Here is a 20389-nt window from a genome sequence, read left to right as displayed (position 1 = left end):
ATCCCGCTTACTCAATAGCCACTCTGCTCAAAAATTCACCAATACATTTACTCTTCTCAGTAATGCCGTAACTTTGCCCACCCAGACAAATGATTTAGTTGACTCTTTTAACAATTTATGTTTGTCATCCATTGATTTAGTTGCTCCTTTTAAAACTAAGTCTATCCCCTCCTTTAACACATCTCCCTGGATTAATGATATCATTCGTGGCCTTAAAAGAGAATGCAGAAAGATCGAGCGAAAATGGAAAAACAGTAAACTGGAGGTACATTATTTACAGATGAAAGATTTACTTTTAACTTACAATCAGACAGTGAAGGAGGCGAGAAATGTTTATTTCTCTAATCTTATTTACAAAAATAAGAATAATCCGAGAGCACTGTTTTCTACAGTCGATAGACTGGTCAACCCTGCTCCTGTCCCTGTCCCAGTCTATTCAAAAGACGACTGTGAAATGTTTTTAGCGTTCTTTTTAAATAAAATAACCAATATCAGAAACACAATTTTGCCTCCCACTACTTCTACAGTTGACTGTCCAGCTGTTCTACCACTTTTAAACGAGTTCAGCCAAATCTCCCTTGAAAAATTAAATGAGACAGTGTCTAAAATGCGTTCCTCCTCCAGTCCACTTGATGTGATTCCAACCAGTATTTTTAAAGATGCTTTTAACTCCTTAGGTCCACATGTATTGTCCATTGTAAATAGCTCCCTTAGTTCTGGTTGTGTCCCCGATTATTTTAAACATGCTGTTATCCAGCCACTTTAAAAAAAAAAAAACCTTGACGCGTCACTCCCTGTTAACTATAGACCAATTTCCAAACTCCCTTTCATTGCCAAAATTTTAGAGAAGGTGGTCTGCGAACAATTACTTTTAACAGTTGAAAACAATAATATATTTGATAAATTTCAATCAGGCTTTCGTCCAAAGCACAGCACCGAAACGGCACTCCTCAGGGTCTCAAATGATATCCTGATGCGTGCAGACTCTGGGGAGTGTTCGGTTCTGCTGCTACTGGACCTAAGTGCAGCCTTCGATACTATAGATCACACCATTTTGTTAAATAGATTAGAGAAATGGGTAGGTATACGGGGGACTGCACTAAAATGGTTTGCCTCTTACCTGTCTAACAGGAGTGCTGCTGTGGCCATTAATGATCATGTCTCTTCCTCTGCAGAATTAAAACATGGCATTCTTGGTCCCATTTTCTTTTCTTTATACATGCTTCCACTTGGTGTTTTAATCAGTAATTTTAATCAAGTGTCTTACCACTGTTATGCTGACGACACCCAGCTGTATTTTGCTTTTAAACCCTCTGATCTTAGCAAATTGTCTATTTTAAAAAATTGTCTGTCTTCCATTAAAGACTGGATGGCAGAAAGTTTTCTCCAATTAAACCCGGACAAAACTGAAGTCCTTATCATAGGCCCCGATACTATATGCAATGACATAAAGCAGTCCCTGGGTCCTTCATCAGCACACTTCACAAAAGTTTCAAAAAACCTAGGTGTGTTATTTGACCAGCAAATTAATTTCGAGCCACATGTCAAAAAAGTGGTTCAAACCTGTTTCTTTCAGCTAAGAAACATTTCCAAAATTAAGTCGCTTTTAACCCCTCGAGATCTGGAACAACTCATTCATGCTTTTATTTCTTCCCGGCTGGACTATTGCAACTCATTATTTACTACCCTCAGTCGCTCATCAATACATCGCCTCCAGTTGGTGCAGAATACAGCTGCCAGACTTTTAACAAACACTTTTAGAAGGTCTCATATCACCCCTGTACTTGCTGCTTTACACTGGCTTCCAATTGACTGTAGAATTGTTTTTAAAATTGTATTAATCACTTTTAAAGCTCTCCATGGGCTGTCTCCCATGTACATTACTGAACTTTTATTCCCCATTTTAAATGTGAGAACACTGAGGTCCTCAGGTAAAGACCTGCTCAAAATTCCCAACACAAGACTGAGAACCAAAGGCGATAGAGCTTTTGAAGTTGTAGCCCCTTCCCTATGGAATGAATTACCCCTTTCCCTAAGGAGGGCAGAATCTGTCGAGACATTTAAAAAGCTGCTAAAAACTCATTTATTTCAAAAACACTTTATTCTGTAATATTGTCTACTGCATGTTTATTTATATATATATATATTTGTATTATTACTCTGTCATTGTGTTTTTGTTTTATTGATGATCTATGTATTGCTCTTGTTTTATTTCATTTTATTTATTGTACAGCACCTTGTGACATTTGTTTTGAAAGGCGCTTTATAAATAAAATTTACCTTACCTTACCTCTAGTACTGCTGGTTTTACATAATACCATTGAGACATTTTTTAGATTGTGTCAAAGGTCATGTCTCACCTAGACACAGTGGTTGGTTGGTGGTGGTGTGTTCAGCATTGTGTTGCACTTTGGGTTTCAGAGGCTTGTGGTGCGTTCAGCATTGTGTTGCGCTTTGGGTTTCAGAGGCTTGTGGTGCGTTCGGCGTTCAGCTCGCAGCAGCTGGTTCACATCACCGTCATCAACCTGTTTGAGCTGCATCACCTCAGAGACCTGAACACTGACGTAGAGCACAACAACTACACTGTAGACCAGCAGACCTGCTGGAGCCAGCTACTGGGACTGTTCAGTAAGACACACACACACACACACACACACACACACACACACATAAGCAGGGGCAGCCTTAGGCCTGACTCACACCTTCACATCTAGCATACAACATTGATGCATGCTAGATGTATGAAAGGGTTTGTTTACATCTTGCCCCAATGCATTTCCAATGCAAGTCACATGGTTTGACACAACATTTGTGTTGTACGGCTTCCGGCTGTGTTTCGACTGCCCCCCACCCCCTCATACAACACAAATGTTGTGTCAAACCATGTGACTCCCATTGGAAATGCATTGTGAGCTTGCATCAGTCAATAAGTCTCATGCATCAGCTATACATCAATCTGTTGCGAAGGTGTGAGTCAGGCCCTAGGGATCTGGAGGCCCGTTTCAAGACCAAATATGAGGCCCCCATATATACACTTACAGAGCCATGTTGCCTGCGTACAAATATTATATGATCAAGAGTAATCATTCAAACATAGGGTTTATTCAAAAGCTTCTCCATCCGGCTCTCAATGACTTCAATGCATTCCACATGCAGACCGGATGTAGCCTTTGGATTGATTATATACTATACAGTGTTATACCTTTCAATCCGGGAGCTACCTCAGTGTCTCATTAGTTGTTGCTGTACATGTAGTGCAGATTAAGACATGAAACCAACGTTTCGGCCGTTCATCAGGGCTTAACGGAACGAAACATTGCTTTCACTATCAGCGTGTGCGGCCACTTTCTTGTTTTTTCAAGAGTCCCTCTTCAGTTTATTCTCCTGTGGAACGGCACCGCTACAAGGACTTTGGTGTGCGTAAGCATCCTCGTGCACTGCATAGTGCTATACATGTAGCAACATAATTATTATTATTATTTTCCCAGAAAATGTATGTGATATTAGGCTTTAGAAGGCCTCAGGTCTAAATGGGCTAATGCACGTATGCCCCATGTCTATTGAAGCAGGAGGTCTATTAAAACCATGATAACTCTGAATTCTCAACCGGTTTTCATGTGGTTTGGTTTGTTACAAATGTCAGACACATAGTGATATAGGATATGTGGTAAAATTAAAAGTGCTGTTTTTTTTTTTTAAACAAACCCCTAATGTTACGTAGATAGTAGCAGTAGTTAGCCTCCGGCATTTATACAACTCCCTACATGATATGGGGGTGGTCTTGAGTACTGTCTGCCAAACGCGTGTATCTATTCTACGTCTGAGCATAGACATGGTAACGCCCCGCCTGCCTCTGATTGGCCTACCGACACTGCCCGTCTTGCCAGACTGTCCTCTGAGACGCGAGGTTACTCTGTGGTGGGAAATAATACAAGTAGGCCTACAAGAGAATGACAGCTTGGCACGCGCGACAGTAACTTGTAACTTTTATTTTTGTAGAAGAGGCAAACTAACAATGATTGATTGAACACGTATTTGTATGATTTGATTTGGGTGTGTTCTAAATTAAGTGTTGATTATCGTGTATTAATCTAATTATAGTAAACTAATACTATTATACTAAAAAAGATAAAGATCAAGGGAAAAGATACCTTTTTACAGTACAATAATGTTTCCAGTGTACACTGTACGGCATAAACAATATAGCCTATTCGTTTTCCTCCTACAAAGCATAAAAGTTACTGTCGCTTGTGCCAAGCTGTCATTCTCTTGTATTATATCGTACTTGTATTATTTATTTATTTCCCACAACGGAGTAACCTTGCATCAGACTATCCAGCATATAGCTATCCACCTCGGAGGAAAGTCTGGTGCGGCCGGCAGTGTCTGTACGCCAATCAGAGGCAGGCGGGGCGTTACCATGTCTATGCTCGGACGTAGAATAGATATACGCCTGACAGGAAGTGATGAAATGAAAGGCTGATTGAAGCCCCTCCTTCAGCAGACTGTTCACAGAGGGGAGGGGTGGTGACAAACTCGGTGAAGTGTTATTCTGATCCTGTTCCCTAAAGATCCATTTAACACCCTCTGCTAAAGACTAGTAGAAACCATGCCGTGTGTGACCTGTTCTTCAACAGTCCTTGGTTGGTTATTCTGAATGATTAGAGTTGGGGTACATGGGACCCCAAAGCAGGAAAACCCACAGGGCTCTAATAAAAAAAGTAAAATTACGCTTAGTGTGTGCTCACGCACGCACGCACGCACGCACGCGCACGTTTATTTATAATTACTCATTGCGTCTGTATGTCTCTCTCTCTCTGTTTGACTGTCCTGCTGTCTCTACAGTGTCTTTCCTGGGTGTGATGTGCAGTCGTGTCCTGCTCAACAAGCAGAGAGCAGAGGAGGTGATGGTAGAATGTCCTCTTCCTGCCATCAAGGTGTCTCTGGACTGGATCAGACTCAGACCCAGCGTCTTTCATGAGAGCGTGGTGGACAAACGCCAGTAGTGAGTGTCCCTCTACTTCACTGGTTTTCAACCTTTTCAGGCCATGAACCCCCAAAATAATCTAATTTGCATTGGGCGATCCCCCACCCTGATGAGCACTTAGAATTGTAGAGCTGAGGCATTTCATTTTGTTTGACATGGTTCGACAGATAAGTAGATCTGCTATTTTCACAATGTTTACCTCTTTCTTATATTATTTGACAAATTGGCTGTTTGACCTGTTTTTATAGGATATTTTGTTGATGTTTTTAATTAAAAAAGGTCTTAAATGTCCTTAAATTGTCACATCACTGTCATCTGGGGACCCCCCCAAAATCAAGTGGGGGCTCTGACCCACATGTTGAGAACCACTGCCCAGCCCGATGTTAAAGAACAATGGCTCTTTGTTTGAGGTTACCTTGTAATTACCTTGTAATGATGTAACTTCAAATAGGCTATTGGACTTCAATTGTTCTATTGGTTAGAACATTGATATTCCCAAATATTCTCCTTATAGACTTACATTGCACAGTGAAACAGCTCTCAAAGTTACTCTTTTAGCACAAAGAAAGCAGATTCTGCAAATGTATAACATTACAAAACTAAATGGTAAAATCAACCGGAAGTTGACATAAAAAACAAATCAAATAACAATGCAGTGCTGAAATGTTTCACTGTGCAATATCGTTTTTGAATATCAATGTTCTGAGCAACAACTGAAGATATGAGAAGGTAACTTCACAATCACAACCCAAACCTCTACCAAAATTCCATTTTGATTTAAACTGTTTCATCCAGATTACATTAGCCTGGTAATAAAGCTGTACTCTATAACCTTTTGGTGTGGATACCATGTTATTTTGACTAGTCTGTTGTATCACTAACCACTAGTAGTGATTGTAGTTGGTCTACCTGCTCCACTATTGGGACATTTATATCTTGTGGTCTGGTAGGACACCTACTGGTTGACAAGAGGTATTAACATCAAATTATCCTATCCAAACAGACTTTATTATGTCTTAGCTCAAAGGCAGACATGTTGGTGCTCATGTGAAGGATCTCTGAGTTCAAGTCCTGGTTAGATCATAAAAGTTATAGATTGCACTCTCCCTGGTATAAACACTGAACAACTTCCATTGTACGACCGTGGCCCATATCACCTCCTGATAATATTGACACGATCTAAGTTTAAATATTGTTAATATGCATTTTGCTGTCGGACTGTTGAGCTGTGTTTTATTACAATGACTATTCTGATGCGTGGTGTGTCTGTCTGTGCTTCTCTCCAGCATCTGGCCCTGGTTGGTGTCTGTACTCAACAGTTTCCAGCCGAAACACAACGATGGAAGCTCTTCAGGTAAACAACCTGCCAGTTCTTCTGAGGAGTTCTCATGCTGGTCCCCCTCAACAACACCACGTTGTATGTGTACGCACAGGACTCAGCTGTGACAATGACCATGTGGAAAGAATCTGATGAAAGGTTTTGATCAGGTTTGGATCAAACTTAGATTAGTTGGAAAGCCTTAACCTTTGAATTCCTGTTGAAAATCCCATCTAAAGGTTAAGGACAAAGGTCACAGCACAACATCAACATTGAGCCTTATGCGTATACTGTATATACTATATACCATGTGTCACTGAAGAAGGAGTCTCCTGTAAGCCCTATTTTATACTTTGTTGTACATAATGTTATTGTCACTGTTGAAACACTGACCTGTGGTCTGTTTCTTCCTCAGTGACCCCACTGCCTGAGGAGTTTGAACTACAGGGCTTCCTGGCTCTCAGACCAGCTCTACGGTACACACACACACACACACACACACACACACACACACAAACACACAGTTGTGTAACTTGTGTTGTGTTGTGTAAGGGGGCATGGCTATGAGCAGAGGAGCGCTTTTGGATATCATGTCTAGACTTGGCGCTTATTTCTTGCACTGAACGTTATATTGATGCCTGCAATGTTTGACCCTATCAACCGTTGCTGTGCTCAAGCATTATACAACGTGTACAAACAAAGACCTCTCATAGTTATAGTGACGATTTAAAGTCGGGTGGTAAAGGACACACACAGCCACAAGCATCAAACGTAACATTGATGAGCAGAGCTATTGAAGAAGAGCTCTGCTCATTGAACTATTTTCAGCTTGAAGGGCCCATGGTGCTCTGCACAAAAGAAAGAAGTGCTCCAATGTGATGTGAGAGTGAGGTCTAGCCAACACCAACTCGGGACTCCTGGATGGCTGCCCTCCACACTCTCCTATCTAACATCAGGGTCTTGAGCTCTACAGTGTTGTTAGCTAAGCTGTCGTGCCGTAGTGCATCTACGTAGGTGTTGTGCTTCTTGCCCCTCCTGGCTTTGCCCTGGGTTGGCTGCCACAGTGTCTGTTTGCTTGCCACTAGTTCCGGGTGCCTGATGCAGTGCCAGCCAGCCTCATCCGTCTCTCTCTGACTTTGTCTGATCTGTGGTAGGTCCCCGTAGAGGTCCACATTTCTGATGTGGTCTGTCCGTCTAGTGCCATTTGTGGCATTCTTGTGTAGACTCCATCCAGGGCTCTTTCCTGTTGTGCTGTGAGTGTCCATGTCTCTGCCCCATACAACAGTACCAACTCCACTGTAGCTACGAACAGCCGCCTCTTGAGGTCTTCTCCCATTTCTTTGTTTTCTTGGCATTAAGCTTGAGTCTGATCTTCCTGTACTCCATTTCCACAGCCAATAGTAGTTCCCTTCCTTTCTCTGCTGTATCCGAGATTAGGGCAATGTCATCTGTGAAGTCAAGGTCAGTAATCATGATGAGGTGTACTTGCCTTGACTTCCTCGGGACCAGAGTGAACCCCAGTGCCTCCTCTCTGCCATTGATTGCGAGTCTCAGGGCATGTCACCCTGTAGGACGCCTGCTAGGATCTCAAATTCGTTGGCGTCACCGTCGCAGGTTTGAACGTTGGCTCAAGTCTGGCTGTAGTAGGAGTGTTCCAGTGTGTCTTCTTTACCATATAAATTAATGAAGTAACTTGCAGAAAAGAAAAAGAAAAAAGCTTTTTGTGGATACAACTGTAACTTGTGTCGTTTTCTACCACTCAGGAGACATCATGTTGTTGTGTTACATAGTGTTGTTGTGTTACTGTATAGGACTCTGGACTTCACTAAAGGACATCATGTTGTGTTATATTGTGTTACATAGTATTGTTGTGTTACTGTATAGGACTCTGGACTTCACTAAAGGACATCATGTTGTGTTATATTGTGTTACATAGTATTGTTGTGTTACTGTATAGGACTCTGGACTTCACTAAAGGACACCAGGACATCATGGTGGACAGAGAGAAGGTTCCAGTTCATACCAGACAAGAGAGACTCATCAGTCTGGGAAGATGGGTGGCAGACACCCAGCCGGGGTGAGTACTGATCAATACTAATCAATAACAAACTGTCAGTCTATGTGAACGCATAGCTTAACACTCCGATTGCCCGGGGTTATTTAATCCATTAAATCATAGCGCCCAGCGATTTATAGCAGCGGAGCACTTTTACCGACGGACCCGATGTTATCCCGGATGTGGATGTAGCAGCTAAATGTAGCCAAAACACTCTAGAGCCAATCGACAACAACGGGAGGTATGATTAAATCTAACGCGACTAGCGACGGGACCACGGTGGGCCGTCTAACACATGATCTTTTCTTAGAATTGGACGGGATGATATAGGTCAAGAGTTATTTAACGTTTTAAGATTTTTAGTCTCGTCGGCTAAACGGGGGGGAACATTTCCGATGACGTCCCACTGTTATGCAACATCGAGTATTGCGCAACAGGTGCTCCTAGGCTGTGGAATGATGCGATCGGTTGTGATATCAATAATCTTCGTCTTTTGGATAAAACTTCGTCATGGGCGCTGGGTGTTACTAATTGAAAGGACAGTGAACTTCGTCCTGGGCGATTGGGGTGTTAACTTGGAGCTCCTAGCTATCACCTGAACTCCTTGAAAGCTATTCTCACATTAACATTCAATTTAGTCAAGTACAGCCAAATTCACTCACTCTGACTCCCTCTGACTCTCTCTCTCTCTCTCTCTCTCTCTCTCTCTCTCTCTCTCAGGTTGATCCAGTGTAAGTCCAGTGAGGATGGCGTCCTCCTCTTCCTCAGCGACATTCCAGAACAGGCCATCGAGGAGCCTCAGGAGAAGGACTCTCCTGTCCTCCAGGAGTCCAGCAACGGCGAGCAGACGGGACACAATAACACCCTTCACCTTGACAACAACACCAGCAGCGCTCTCAAGTCAGTCCTGTCTGCTGGGAAGACCCAGAACACTGGCATAGAGACCGGAGAGAGACCCGTTGTCACATTTAAAGGTACTGGCAGTGGTAACTGTGTAGGTTGGGCCATTCATCAATCAAATAAACGTATTTCAAATTAATCTTTGACAATAATTGTCAACGGCGAAGAAGAACATTAAAAGAGAATGCAATTAAAAGAAATAAAGGAAACGCATGACTTGATGTTTGATGAATTGAAGTTTAATGTTGAAAACGTGTGTATGTTACAGAGAACATCAAACCTCGTGAGCAGCAGCAGCAGCCGAGTCGAGGCAACAACAACGTTCAGCTGAACGAGCGTGAACGCAGCAGCAGAGAGTACGAGAGGAAAGGAAACAACACCGCTGCAGGGAAAGGAGACATGAAGAGGGAAGGAAAGAGGAAGAGTGAAGTGAAGAAGACGGGACACGACAAAACCACTGAGGCGGGAAAACAGGTAAACAATGCAGTCTACATGGCTATTTGATGTGCACTGATGTATACATGGTTTTGGTAGTTAATATCTTAACCATTGATACATTGCTCATAATCTAAGGACAGATCAAGATGAGCTAAATTATTAAATAGAATAAACAATCAGCATATAAAAATAGAGAGACTATAATTATTTGTATAAGTCTATCTTTAATTAAAAGATCAGTCCCTCAGAAGTGATATAGAATATATTAAAGTCTAACTCTTGTTGATTAAACAAAAGGTGCCAACACAAACATTAAACACCATTAACAATAAAGAGACAATATGACGTAATGAGGCACATTATGATATATATTTTCCCTTCATTGTCAATGGCGTTTGAGGGGCTGGCGCCCCTCAAAAACATGAAGTGAAAATGTACTACTTAATCCCTCTATGCTCTGCAGAAATACAAGCTTAATTTAATGTATTTGAAATTATTTTAAATCTAGATTTTTTGTAATTACCTTTTTACTTATTTTTTATTGGTGCTATTCTGCCACATGGTCTACTACTCTACAGTATACTGTGTGTGTGTGTGTGTGTGTGTGTGTGTGTGTGTGTGTGTGTGTGTGTGTGTGTGTGTGTGTGTGTGTGTGTGTGTGTGTGTGTGTGTGTGTGTGTGTGTGTGTGTGTGTGTGTGTGTGTGTGTGTGTGTGTGTGTGTGTGTGTGTGTGTGTGCGCGCCTGTGTGTGTGTGCGCGTGCGTGTGTGCGCATGCATGCTCAGGTGAAAGCACAGGTGGAGATGAGGAAGACTCCAGTGTCAGAGGCGAGGAAGACTCCAGTCAGTCAGAGTCAGACGACCTGCAACTCCCAGTTCATCCCCATACACCATACTGGAGCTTTTCCACCTTTACCCAGCAGACCTGGTACAGATGGTTCTCTTCTCTCTAGGTTTCCCTCCTCCAGCCAAGGAAGGTAAATTAAGGAAGGGACGTGCTGGACGCCGGGCATGCGCTATGGCGTTCATGGGTGACAAACTCGAAGCTCAATGAAATACATTGCATGTATGTTTTCTTTAATTTTCCTTATTAGTATTTTACTGGATGTCAGTGACTGCAATAAATTCCATCGAACTCCCAGTTGCAGTTTGCCACCGCAGTGCGACGTATCTCCCTGCTGGAATTGCTGGAAAGAGAAAATTACGTTTGCGTCCCTTTCTAAATTTTCCTTCCTTGCCTATATATCAGTGGTTTTCAACCAGTGGTCATTGAGGGGGGTCCAGGTGGTCCCCAGCTAAATGATAGAGAGTTTGTAACCAAATGGACCCTAGCTAGACCTTTAACTCTTGAGAGTTCAATTATTTCTGCATAACTTAATTTACAAGAAGTCTACACAACTAGGGAAAGTAGAAGAATTGTTGCCTGTTATCTCTCCTATGGTACCAGTGCCACATCAATAAACCATAGAATTGTGGACAAAATCGTATCCAACGATATCAAAATATTCTTTAGTTTGGGTCTGAGAGGCTAAATCTCATCAAAGGGTGGTCCATGACTCAAATGCTGTATATATATATATATATATATATATATATAATGGGCCTTGACATGAAACAGGTTGAAAACCACTGCTCTATACACATGTACTTCTCCTCCAATGCAAGGAAGCTCTGAAAAGGAAGGGAAGTGGTCGCTTGACTGGGCTGCGCCATGACACTTTCATGGACACTTTCATGGGAGCCAAACTCACACCGGAAGTGCAATGAATACATGGCAGTGAATGGAGCCGGCTGGACCAGCTCATAACAAACATTATTTATGAACAATTGAGACCTTTTTGTAAAGTAATCACTTCTGGAAAATAACAGAAGACATATGACAGGTTGTTTTCTAATCACTTACTTTTCGATGTGCACAGAGTGCACAGTATATCATTTTATCTGAGGATCTAAACAGCAGCAGGTATCGTTTCTGGCTCCGGGTTAGGGTTAGTATCGTGATATTTGGCTGCCAGACAGGAAACGGTGGGAGGTCTCGCGATATTTGGTGCGTTCAGAAAGGTACTTTGTGCTCTTTAGATACCATACCTCTATAAAAATTACACAGTATACACATCAAATAACAACACAGCAGACAATAATGTGTTACATGTCTTCTGTTATTTTCCAGAAGTGATTACTTTACAAAAGGTCTCAATTGTTCATAAATAATGTTTATTCATGAGCTGGTCACTGAGCTCTCATTGACTCCAGTGCATTCTGCCAAACATCCGGGTAGTTTGGCTCCCATGAAAGTGTCATGGCACAGCCCAGTCACGTGACCACTTCACTTCCTTCTCAGAGCTTCCTTGCTCCAATGCAGTATACCTCATTGTGATTGGTTCTCTCCTCTCTAGGGTTCCCTCCTCCAGCGTATGTACTTCCTCCTCCCGTGGCGTTTCCCGGCCTGCAGGTAAACCCGGCGTTCACCTTCTCCCCTGGGGGCGTGGCTGGATCCTTCCTGCAGCCTGGCCCCTCCCACAACCAGGCCAGCGGCGCCAAACAGTCCCACATCCCCTACAGCCAGCAGAGACCCTCGGGGCCACCGGGCCCTGGACAGGGAGGCCCCGGGGCCTCACAGGGGCCCAACGGTCAGGGGCCCCTCAACCAGCAGCAGCTGCCCCAGAGCCAGGCTCCGCCCTCGGTGCCATCCCAGCAGGCTTTGCAGCTACAGGTGCAAGGGGCGTCGCCCACTAAGCCCATGCAGCAGCAGGGTCCAATGAGGAAGAGTCCTCCGCATCACCCCGCCTTACAACAGGTTAGTTTCATGTGGATTCAGGTTTCAGTCTTTGGATTCAATATTTTTGGTGCGCGACACACAACCCAAGGATAAATCAGGCCCTAACCCTGTGGACTGCAAGGATAATGCAAGTTTGGCCCCCAAATAATTGGCAAAAACAATAGATTTTAATGAGAATATAACAGTTTTCGTCTTGGTTTTAGTCGACAAAATTAAACTAGTGAGTCGGCTTATTGTTTTTGCAGCATGCATGGATATGTTAATGATGATTAACTGAGTGACTAGTGGGAGGAATTTATAGTCATGTTGACTGGTCACAACCCAGGGTCACACCCCAGGGTCACAACCCCAGGGTCACACCCCAGGGTCACACCCCAGGGTCACACCCCAGGGTCACAACCCAGGGTCACAACCCAGGGTCACACCCCAGGGTCACACCCCAGGGTCACAACCCAGGGTCACACCCCAGGGTCACACCCCAGGGTCACAACCCAGGGTCACAACCCAGGGTCACACCCCAGGGTCACACCCCAGGGTCACACCCCAGGGTCACACCCCAAGGTCACACCCCAAGGTCACACCCCAGGGTCACACCCCAGGGTCACACCCCAGGGTCACACCCCAAGGTCACACCCCAGGGTCACACCCCAGGGTCACACCCCAGGGTCACAACCCAAGGTCACAACCCAAGGTCACACCCCAGGGTCACACCCCAGGGTCACAACCCAGGGTCACAACCCAGGGTCACACCCCAAGGTCACACCCCAGGGTCACAACCCAGGGTCACACCCCAGGGTCACACCCCAGGGTCACAACCCAGGGTCACGCCCCAGGGTCACGCCCCAGGGTCACACCCCAAGGTCACACCCCAGGGTCACAACCCAGGGTCACACCCCAAGGTCACACCCCAGGGTCACACCCCAGGGTCACACCCCAGGGTCACACCCCAAGGTCACACCCCAGGGTCACACCCCAGGGTCACACCCCAAGGTCACACCCCAGGGTCACACCCCAGGGTCACAACCCAGGGTCACGCCCCAGGGTCACACCCCAGGGTCACAACCCAGGGTCACACCCCTGGGTCACACCCCAAGGTCACAACCCAGGGTCACACCCCAAGGTCACACCCCAGGGTCACACCCCAAGGTCACACCCCAGGGTCACACCCCAGGGTCACACCCCAGGGTCACAACCCAGGGTCACAACCCAGGGTCACAACCCAGGGTCACAACCCAGGGTCACACCCCAGGGTCACACCCCAGGGTCACACCCCAGGGTCACACCCCAAGGTCACACCCCAAGGTCACACCCCAGGGTCACACCCCAGGGTCACACCCCAGGGTCACACCCCAAGGTCACACCCCAGGGTCACACCCCAGGGTCACACCCCAGGGTCACAACCCAAGGTCACAACCCAAGGTCACACCCCAGGGTCACACCCCAGGGTCACAACCCAGGGTCACAACCCAGGGTCACACCCCAAGGTCACACCCCAGGGTCACAACCCAGGGTCACACCCCAGGGTCACACCCCAGGGTCACAACCCAGGGTCACGCCCCAGGGTCACGCCCCAGGGTCACACCCCAAGGTCACACCCCAGGGTCACAACCCAGGGTCACACCCCAAGGTCACACCCCAGGGTCACACCCCAGGGTCACACCCCAGGGTCACACCCCAAGGTCACACCCCAGGGTCACACCCCAGGGTCACACCCCAAGGTCACACCCCAGGGTCACACCCCAGGGTCACAACCCAGGGTCACGCCCCAGGGTCACACCCCAGGGTCACAACCCAGGGTCACACCCCTGGGTCACACCCCAAGGTCACAACCCAGGGTCACACCCCAAGGTCACACCCCAGGGTCACACCCCAAGGTCACACCCCAGGGTCACACCCCAGGGTCACACCCCAGGGTCACACCCCAAGGTCACACCCCAGGGTCACACCCCAGGGTCACACCCCAAGGTCACAAACCAGGGTCACACCCCAGGGTCACACCCCAGGGTCACACCCCAGGGTCACACCCCAAGGTCACACCCCAAGGTCACACCCCAGGGTCACAACCCAGGGTCACACCCCAAGGTCACACCCCAGGGTCACACCCCAGGGTCACACCCCAGGGTCACACCCCAGGGTCACACCCCTGGGTCACACCCCAGGGTCACACCCCAGGGTCACAACCCAAGGTCACACCCCAGGGTAGTGATACAATAAATAAGAAAAAGTATACTACTTTGGTTCCATTGATCCAAGCCAGATCACTATCGGATCAATTGATAATTAAATTAAACATGCTCTGAGAATGCACCACTTTCTTAACTCATATGGCTTGATTGATTGAATACTTTAAAAGGATCCCTGGCTAATAAGACAAATATGCCTTAAAACATAATTGCCATCTATAACTAAAATAAAAAAATAAACACCTTTAAATGTTTTATTTCTTTCATAAATGGAGAATCTTGACTTTCACTCAATAGGAACTGCTTCTGTCGCAAGTTGTCATATGTCCATGTGTGGTCCAGCTCTATGGATGAATATATGGAATGCACGTGCTAATAAAAAGTATTTAAAATATTGCTTTGTTGTTTTTGAGTGGTGCAAACCACTCCAACAACCAGCTTTGTCTGTATGTGTCTATGTATGTGTGTACCTGTACGTGTGTGTACCTGTACGTGGGACCCAAAAAAATGAGCATGGTTACTATGGTCACTGACATTACGTCAGACCACAGCTGATCAGGCTATATAAGACCTTGCACCACTCAGTTCACACAGGTGTGATTTTATTAGCATATGCATTCCATAGGGCTAGACCATATGGACATATGACATCGTCAACTTGCGACAGGAGCAGTTCCTATTGAGTGAAAGATTCTTTATTTATAAAAGAAATAAAATATCTAAGGTGTTTTTATTTTTGTAGAGGGCAAGTATAATGTTTTAAGGCATATTTGTCTTATTAGCCAGGGATCCTTTTTAACAATTTGCAAAAAGTACAGAGGTGCAGTTATACAATAATGTTGAGGATAGCCATCCGACACCAAGGCTTGCGGTATATTGGTTACGGTATATTGGTTACGGTATATTGGTTATGGTATATTGGTTATGGTATATTGGTTACGGTATATTGGTTACGGTATATTGGTTACGGTATGTGTCTTTCTGTTGAAGATGAATATCCCTGAGGAGACAATAAAGACTGTTGTTATCATTTATAATGATGATGATAATAACAAACGTATGGTCCTGGTTTTCACCACCAGTACATGCAGGTGCAGGACCAGTCGGGTCAGATGTGGAACCAGAACCAGGCCGCTCTGCAGCAGAAGCTGCAGCTGTCCGTCAAGCAGCCCCAGAACCCCGCCTACTACATGGCCCCGCCCTCCCAGGATGCCCTCAAGCTGTACGAGCAGCACGCCGCCCAGTCCAACCAGAACAGCATGTAAGCCTGTCATAAGTATTAACACCATTGCAGCCTAGTCGCAATTGTTTTGCATAATTCTTGCAAAATTAAGCAATATTACACGAAAGGGTGTGCTTTAGCGTGATTATAGATGGTATGCGCAATTGCGCATGCATAAAGTGAGTTGCAAATTGAGTGGAAATGTGAGTTTAACGTTGTTTAATGCAATCACATAGGACTTTTCTGTTTGGATGTATGGGCTGTCAAGGCCAGACAGTAGTTTTTTGCCACTCAGTAGGCGTTCCTGCATAACTTCGGTTTTGATGATATCACGCGCATACCATCTATTGGCACGACAGCGTTGCTGCAGGAACGGTTTAAAAAACACACATCAACTAAATGTCTTTGTAACTAAGATATTTGGTAGAAGTTCAATATTTTTGAATGCCAGATTTAGCCAATACGACCACAAATGTCCCATGCAAACTGCTAGCCTAGCTACTCGGCCTGCTCTGTTCTCTGCAAGTCTCCGTCTCATTTGTTTTGATTAGGTGTGCGGTCACGCTCGTTTGTAGCACGGTAAGGTAGATGGATATTTCAACCAATCGGATTGCTTCCTCGAAATTACCCGTTGTATAATCGCAATTATTTGTGTGGCAATGAATGAATCATCAAGTGAAATGTCCCATGCTGGTGACAGGTCCTCCAACCTGGACAAGCTTAATGAATCATCCAGTGAAATGTCCCATGCTGGTGACAGGTCCTCCAACCTGGACAAGAAGATGAAGTATCCAGACGTCAACATGCAGGACTTCTACTGGGAAGCCTCCTACCGTATGAACAAGAGACCACCAGTGCCCCCTCCTGGAAGCTTCTGCAACGAACAGGACCCTGCCGCACCCAGAGGACCACCCACTGAGGTGAGGGGGTTGGGGGGGAATGGGTGGGGTTACTTAGTAGGTGCTGTAGTTCGGGATGTTGTGTAGGGTCTCTCAACCTTTTGCAATTTCAAGGACAGTTTGATATGCATGAGACCAGCACTGGTTCCCAAACACTGGGTCGGGACCCATTTGTGGGTCACGGACACATTTTGTATGGGTCCCTTTATTTTTCGTTTCCCACATGTTTTTAATTTGTATTTTTTTTTCATGAATTCAAAGCAAATTCAATGTTTTGTTTTTGAGTAATTCCATGAAGAAATCAAAGAAGAATCAAAGAAATTCCATACATTAGAGAACAAATGTTTAAGAAGTAGTTAAACTAGCTTGTAGACCTGCTGTTTTCAGTAGCTTGGGTCCCAGGCAAACGTCTTTTGGGTCTCGAGCTAAAATGTCTGGTAACCACTGCAATAGACCACGGACCCCCATTTGATTTGTTTTATCTCTGGGACCCTTACATTGTAGACTGCTAAGGATCCTGTTGGTTCCATTTGTACACTCAGAGTTATATACCCGTAAGTTTTGTGGGAAATAAAGTTACTTTCTGAACTTCAGGAAGTTGACAAGCTACGACATCCCCATCAGCTGTGGGATTTCGCTTTCAATGTCTTTGCAGAATAACACTTGTATATCAATATTTTGCATGGATCACAAATGGCTGATGCAATTATATAACCCGTATCAGTGATGTAAATAGGGTGCGTTTTGCGTCCCAAAACGCACTTTATAGTTTTGGGCCGCACTTCAAAAACATGCGTGCGTCCACGGGATGCACTACTGTACTCAGTGTACAGTAATAATAATCCACGTGAAAAATAAAAATCGCGGAAAAAAATGCGGTAAAACAAATAATCTACGGACACGATCATTTTGCATGGCCGCATGCGACCTCATCCTACGTTATAAACGATAAAATCCACGTAGGACTCGTTGTAGAACCACTAGTTTGTAAGTTAACAACAACACAGTCTGACGGGCGCCGCCATCTTGCTCAGAGTCGAGCGCTGAGCGGAGCGCAGCCTGGAGACCAGAGCCGTTTAGAGAGAGAGAGTGACGACAACATACCGTTCAGTGACTCATGAAGCTCCGTGAATAAACAGTGAACGCGGTTGTCGCAACTCTCTCATCTACAGGCGAACATTTTTGAGCATGACAAACAGAGTAGACCCGATTGAATGGGAAACACACATTGTGTACTGTAACAAACGCCGACACTGTTGTATGTTGTGCGTTGTGGACCGGTGCCACCACACATTAACATGCCCCCACCCACCCCCCAAAAAAGAAGTGCCAAAGCCAACTGCAGGGCAACAAAAAATATTAGCAACCCTATTTTCTAAATCTAACATCATCATCTGCTAATGATGATGATGTGTGCTGCTGTGCACAGCCTACCTCCTCCATGACTGCTTCTACTTAATCTCCAGGTTAGTTTTGTAGCATTCATTTTTATTTTGTATGTATTGTGTAATGTGTCATGAAAACATAAAGATTTATTAACAGTTAAAACTGGCAGAATTATTATAGATTTCATATAGCCAAAATCATATGAAATATGTATGTAGTATGAATGTAGAGGTTTTTTTTTATTATAATTTATTTTGCTAGCTTTAGTTATAATAATAATTTCTTCTTCGTTTTCTACATGAATATAACCACATTATAACCATATAAGATGAAATGGGAGTTAAATGCTGCAATTTGTAAAAATGGCAAAATATGACTCTTAAACGTCGCTGAAGTGGGACTCATCAAATGTCCCTGGGACTCATCTAAAAGACCACCCCTGCATCCCGGGACTCATTACATTGAAAACCTATTTACATCACTGCCGTATGAGACACAGCATGGCGGATCTAGAATAGTAGATTGTGACAGCAAACTAGAGATGCTCCGATAATCGGCCAGCGATCGGTGACCGGCCATATCGGCCGATATTCACTCTGATCCTGTCACAATAATTACATAATCGCCTAATCGCAATCATTTGAGATAATCGCAATGATTTTTGCGTGATCGTCAATAGTTTCCATGTTGAAAAATTGAAAAAAAACATTTTTCAACAATAGCAGAAATACGAAGTGACGTGTTGTAAGCTTGTAGATCAACTATTTCTGCTAAGTTGTTTGGGAAGAAAAACATATGAAATGTGCTAGCAGTGATTTCTTTCTATATTTAAGTTATTTGTCATATCTGCCCTGTGCAATTTGTGATCACGAAGCCTAAAAGGCAAACAGAAATACAAATTGTAACGTTCCAATGTTCAATGCAAAAAACGCAATTCAATCGTTAATCGCAATTATTTGTGTGACAATTAATCGTCAACTTAAATTTGTAATCGTGACAGTCCTAAGGATAGAGTGTGCCCGACAGAAGCCCCTCCAACCTGCCATCCGTCACAGAGTGACGGATGGCATCAATTATTTACTCAAAGACTACATTCACATGTACTGCGTTCCTGTTCTGTAACAGTTTCACGACGGCAAATGCTGTTCTGGTGGGTGTTCATTTGGGACCCTGAGTGAGTTACACTATTGTCCAATCTAAATGTATAATCTCACGTTTATTGTGAAATGCTCAACTCGATTCCACTGGGTGACTTGACTTCCACCTTATGTGATGCATTGCAGTTTGAAAACTGCTTGGGTCCCCGCAGGGTACGGTCACGCCCTGACCACAATAGTTTGGGATCGGACTTTCTTCAGTGATACTTGTTTTTGTCGATTCAAAAAGGTGTGTGTGTGTGTGTGTGTGTGTGTGTGTGTGTGTGTGTGTGTGTGTGTGTGTGTGTGTGTGTGTGTGTGTGTGTGTGTGTGTGTGTGTGTGTGTGTGTGTGTGTGTGTGTGTGTGTGTGTGTGTGTGTGTGTGTGTGTGTGTGTGTGTGTGTGTGTGTGTGTGTGTGTGTGTGTGTCCAGATTCATAGCTATTACGATTTCTTTGCTAAGTTGATAACATATCGTTTTGGCTACTCCCTCTGGAAGGAAATTTAGCTACACAAAGAGTTTCGTCTTTACTCAAACCTCCAGCCTAAATTAACATAACTCAAGTGTCTTTTATAGTTTTATTGTCATTTAACACAAACATACATTTAACACATGAACTAGCTATTTAGTTTGGTTAGTTGGTGATTGGTTAGGTACGTTTAGGTTAGCCCAGTTTAGGTTAGCCCAGTTTAGGTTAGTTAGGTTAGGTTAGGTAAATAACCTGCAGACAGAAATACACATAACATTCGTCAATTACAGGCAGGTTACAACACATGGATAACACATTATTCATTGATTATTAATAGTTTGCATTATGTATCAATAATTACCATTGGTCTATGTGAGCTGTGTTGTTCATCGTACGTTTGGCACGAGGCTGGATTCATCTTAGTTGGTTCCACTAGAATCTGCTCTCTACACTCGCCGAAGTGGTTTATAAAACCTCTGATTCCGACAGGGCCGCCCTCTGGGCCGTTCTTACTAGCTTACATTCAATTGGCTGCTGAGCTCCTTCCTGTGGTTGGTTTACAGACCAGGAAGTATTACAACTGACATGTGCTTTACAGTGGAGACAATGAGGTGACTT

The 20389-nt window shown here is 44.5% G+C and overlaps 1 protein-coding gene across 3 annotated transcripts in view; it reads left to right on the top strand.

Annotated features, from left to right (window-relative positions):
* Positions 1–20389, top strand: part of smg7 (SMG7 nonsense mediated mRNA decay factor) — a 40411-nt gene that overhangs the window by 11391 nt on the left and 8631 nt on the right. For 2 of the 3 annotated variants that reach the window (XM_079529621.1, XM_079529620.1), the window contains exons 9-19: positions 2466–2628; positions 4846–5005; positions 6274–6341; positions 6721–6781; positions 8263–8382; positions 9082–9335; positions 9530–9735; positions 10484–10625; positions 12094–12494; positions 15742–15920; positions 16582–16801. In XM_079529621.1, the coding sequence (XP_079385747.1) occupies positions 2466–2628; positions 4846–5005; positions 6274–6341; positions 6721–6781; positions 8263–8382; positions 9082–9335; positions 9530–9735; positions 10484–10625; positions 12094–12494; positions 15742–15920; positions 16582–16801 (1974 nt within the window). The remainder of the gene's footprint in view (positions 1–2465; positions 2629–4845; positions 5006–6273; positions 6342–6720; positions 6782–8262; positions 8383–9081; positions 9336–9529; positions 9736–10483; positions 10626–12093; positions 12495–15741; positions 15921–16581; positions 16802–20389) is intronic. The other variant, XM_079529622.1, reaches the window with a different exon arrangement.

Source organism: Electrona antarctica (genome assembly GCF_951216825.1).
Source record: "Electrona antarctica genome assembly, chromosome: 19".
NCBI lineage: Eukaryota > Metazoa > Chordata > Actinopteri > Myctophiformes > Myctophidae > Electrona > Electrona antarctica.
This window is presented reverse-complemented; position numbering and strand designations above follow the sequence as displayed.